Raw genomic sequence first — 3,184 nt, forward strand, 5'->3', positions numbered from 1 at the left:
TCGATCAATGCTCTGTTCTTGGAGAGATCGCAACGTCCTCGCTGAGCAGTTGGCAAAGCTTACCGGAGCAACGACATACTGAATAACAACTTTCTGCAACGAATTTTACCGGTGCTAGTTGCGGCCGGACGCTGCAGAACTACTGTTAAGAAATCGATCTGAAGCGAACATGCTTGTCCCATGGTATGAGTAGAGGACAATTTGATGGAGCAACGAAGCCTGCAGCTGGCGGTGGGCACCACAGATAACGTGCTCGCCTGATGTCTTGCACACACATCACCGAGTAAAGTCAAACATGAAATCCACCATTTTCCACAGCCATCTCATGGATAAAAAACGAAACTGCTAAACACAGAAACTGCTGCAGCACAAACAAAACATAGAACCTAAATATTACGAGAATACAACCACGGCAGGTGAAAATTCTCAGTTCTTCGCTAGAGTTGATTCATTTTTAGAAAATACTGTGCTCATCAGGTCTGCAAATACGACATAGATGCTCTGCCCTTGAGACAACTAACAAAAAAAACCCAGAGTAAATATTTCATAGGTCACCCCTTCCAAACATGCATGAGAATGCCTCTAAGCTGCTGCGCCCTTGCCCTTCTTCTTCTGGAGCTTCTTCATGTAGAACTCAAGCTCCTTACCCTCAAGGATGTACCTGCCATACAAATGAAAAGGCTATCGTAAGTAGCTCAATATAGCTGATAAAATCTGGCAGTGACATGCAAGTGCAGCTGCTCAACATATCTAGCATTGTCTAGATCCAACCGTGATGGGCTTCTATCATATACTACAAACAAACATTCAGTTTTATGCTACATTTGATTACATAATCGGATAAAAAGATCTAACGACATAGAATTCCAGTATTCCTTACCCATCAGCCCGGCCACACTGCCCAGGGCGGGAAGCAATGCAAGCCAAAAGCCTTCCACTGCCAAATTGCTCCTCGATGTGCGGGTCAAGTGCGCGTCCGTCCTTACGCTTCTCAAGCTTCCTCTGGACATGGTTGCTCTTCTTGGTTTCCTCAGCTGCAGCCTCACCCTCTTGTCCCTGCATTAATGCACCTCAAATAATAAATGACCCATTTGATGGAACCAGCACAGATTTTATAGAGTGAAGGAAAAAGAATTTCTAAAACTTTAACTTAGTTTTCTGGAAAAGATCACTCGAAAACAAAATATATTCATTGAAAATATCAAATTCAGTATTTTTCATATAGAAATCTAAAACTAGTGGAGAAACAAGCCATATGAGAAACAAGTTTATCAAAATCTTTAAGACAAAGATGAAGTGACCTTGGGAGGCACATGATTAGATGAGAAACAAGTTTATCAAAATTTGTAAGACATAGATGAAGTGACCATTAGGAGGCACATGAATTAGATTCAGATCTCTCAAAACAGAGCAGGATGAGCTGCTATTTGTCATCCACAAAATATGTAGTCAAACTAACAGAAGACAAGGTGAGTAATAAAATCTCAAGTTGCATGAAACATACCTCAGCACCATCCTTCTTGGCAGCAGGTGCCTTCTTCTTCCTACCGATGTCCACTCCATAGTGTGTCAGGTACCACTGCTTGAATGGGGCAGCATCAACTTGCACAATGGCGCTCTTCACGAGGGTCTGAGTCCTCACGAGCTCATTGTTTGAAGCATTGTAGACCACATCAAGGATACGGGTCTTGCGGGTAACAGCCTCACTTCCCCATGAGTAGTTACCAGTATCCAGGCGGAGAGCCCTCCACTTCACATTACCTCCACGGACACGAACCCTCCTCACCGTCTTGTTGCTTGACAACTTGGTGTTAGCTGGCTGGCGGCCGAGCTCATACCTTTCAAAACAAATGAGAAGCTGAATGAGCACCTGAAAGCCATAATATACTGCAATACACAATCAAGTCACCACAACCATTTTCATCTCACAGTTCTAGAATGAGCTGATGGCATCAATTCAAATAATCAAAAACGCAGTACCACATCTGATTTACAAACATGATCCTGACAAAAACGCATCATACGAATCTAGTGCACAGATTACTTGTAACTAAATATAAATAATGGTTTAGGGTTTATCTAGTAATTAAAATAAAGATTTCAAATTAAGGTTGAACACTTTAATCACAGATCCTCCTAAAAGTTACCAATTCGAATTAAGGTTGCCTCTCCAAAAAATTGAAAACTAAACATAAACGCAACAAGATACAACTACTGCATTTTTCACAAATGTAGGACCCATCGTTTCATAGCAGCATCGTGATGACCGATTAACAGTCACAGCTAATTCGTTGCGCTTAAGCCGAAACAAGCGACCACATAATTAGGGGGTACCCATAAAACCCATGAATCTCTAGATGTCCCATAATCACGTCAAGGACAAATTATACTCGATAAAACTCAGATCAGCTACAACAAACGAAACCGCTTCAAGATCCACCGAGAGATTGAAATGTGAACCCTATTCCTCTGATCAAATCAACCACTTACCCACTTTAACTAAACTACGGACCCACACCCAAATGAATCCAAATGAAATAATCGGGGTGAGACAGAGCCCTTACTTTCGCTTCTTCCTCCAGGCCTTCTGCTTCCCACCGGTGGCCCGGCGCTTGTGCATCGAGTCACGCGAGATACCTGCACGGACACATCCAAAGCAACCGCCGCAATAGCCATTAGCATCGCTCAAACAGGACAAACTCTCACGGCCACTATGTCAGCACAAGCAGAACGAGAAGGGATGACGGTGGGTGCTCACCCATGGTGGCGGCGGTGACTTGGTCCCCGCTGCTGGTTCTCCGCCTCCTCCTGGTCCGCCCGCGCCGCCGCTCTTCTGGTTCGGTATCACAGGGAAGAGAGCGAAACCCTAGGGCGTCGGGTTAAATAGGGGGCGCGTCGGCCGCGGATTAGGGCTTATTCGCAGACGGAGATGGGCTGACCGACGGGCTGGCAGCGGCCATTCCTTTTGAGGATGCGGCCCAGTTTGGCCCATCTGTCTCACTAGGTCAGGCCCAAATGAGCAGTACTTTGTATATAGTGAGCATTACCCCTTTCCAATTTCCTCTTTCAAATCAGTGTTCGTTTTAGTTAGTGTTCCTGTGAAAATATATAATTTCTTTATACACTGGACTGGAATGTGATGTAACAGAAGTGGGAAGATTGATATGTTTATGAGAAAATCCGT

The 3,184-nt window shown here is 44.3% G+C and overlaps 1 protein-coding gene across 1 annotated transcript; it reads right to left on the bottom strand.

Moving 5' to 3' along the window:
• Positions 1-330: 330 nt before the first annotated feature.
• Positions 331-2,865, bottom strand: LOC101766685 (40S ribosomal protein S8). Its single transcript, XM_004953853.4, has 5 exons — positions 2,759-2,865; positions 2,565-2,637; positions 1,505-1,838; positions 881-1,056; positions 331-661 (listed from the first exon to the last, which is right to left on the bottom strand). The coding sequence occupies exons 1-5, from the start codon at positions 2,760-2,762 to the stop codon at positions 583-585; spliced, it is 666 nt and encodes a 221-aa protein (XP_004953910.1). The 5' UTR covers positions 2,763-2,865; the 3' UTR covers positions 331-582.
• Between the last annotated feature and the right edge of the window lie 319 nt (positions 2,866-3,184).

Source organism: Setaria italica, chromosome I (assembly GCF_000263155.2).
Source record: "Setaria italica strain Yugu1 chromosome I, Setaria_italica_v2.0, whole genome shotgun sequence".
Taxonomy (NCBI): domain Eukaryota; kingdom Viridiplantae; phylum Streptophyta; class Magnoliopsida; order Poales; family Poaceae; genus Setaria; species Setaria italica.

Excerpts from the sequence above, each read along its gene's own strand:
- LOC101766685 (XM_004953853.4), bottom strand. Across the intron at positions 1,057-1,504 it reads CCAAGAAGGATGGTGCTGAG|GGACAAGAGGGTGAGGCTGC; the intron begins GTATGTTTCATG and ends GCATTAATGCAG. Across the intron at positions 662-880 it reads CAGTGTGGCCGGGCTGATGG|GTACATCCTTGAGGGTAAGG; the intron begins GTAAGGAATACT and ends TTTGTATGGCAG.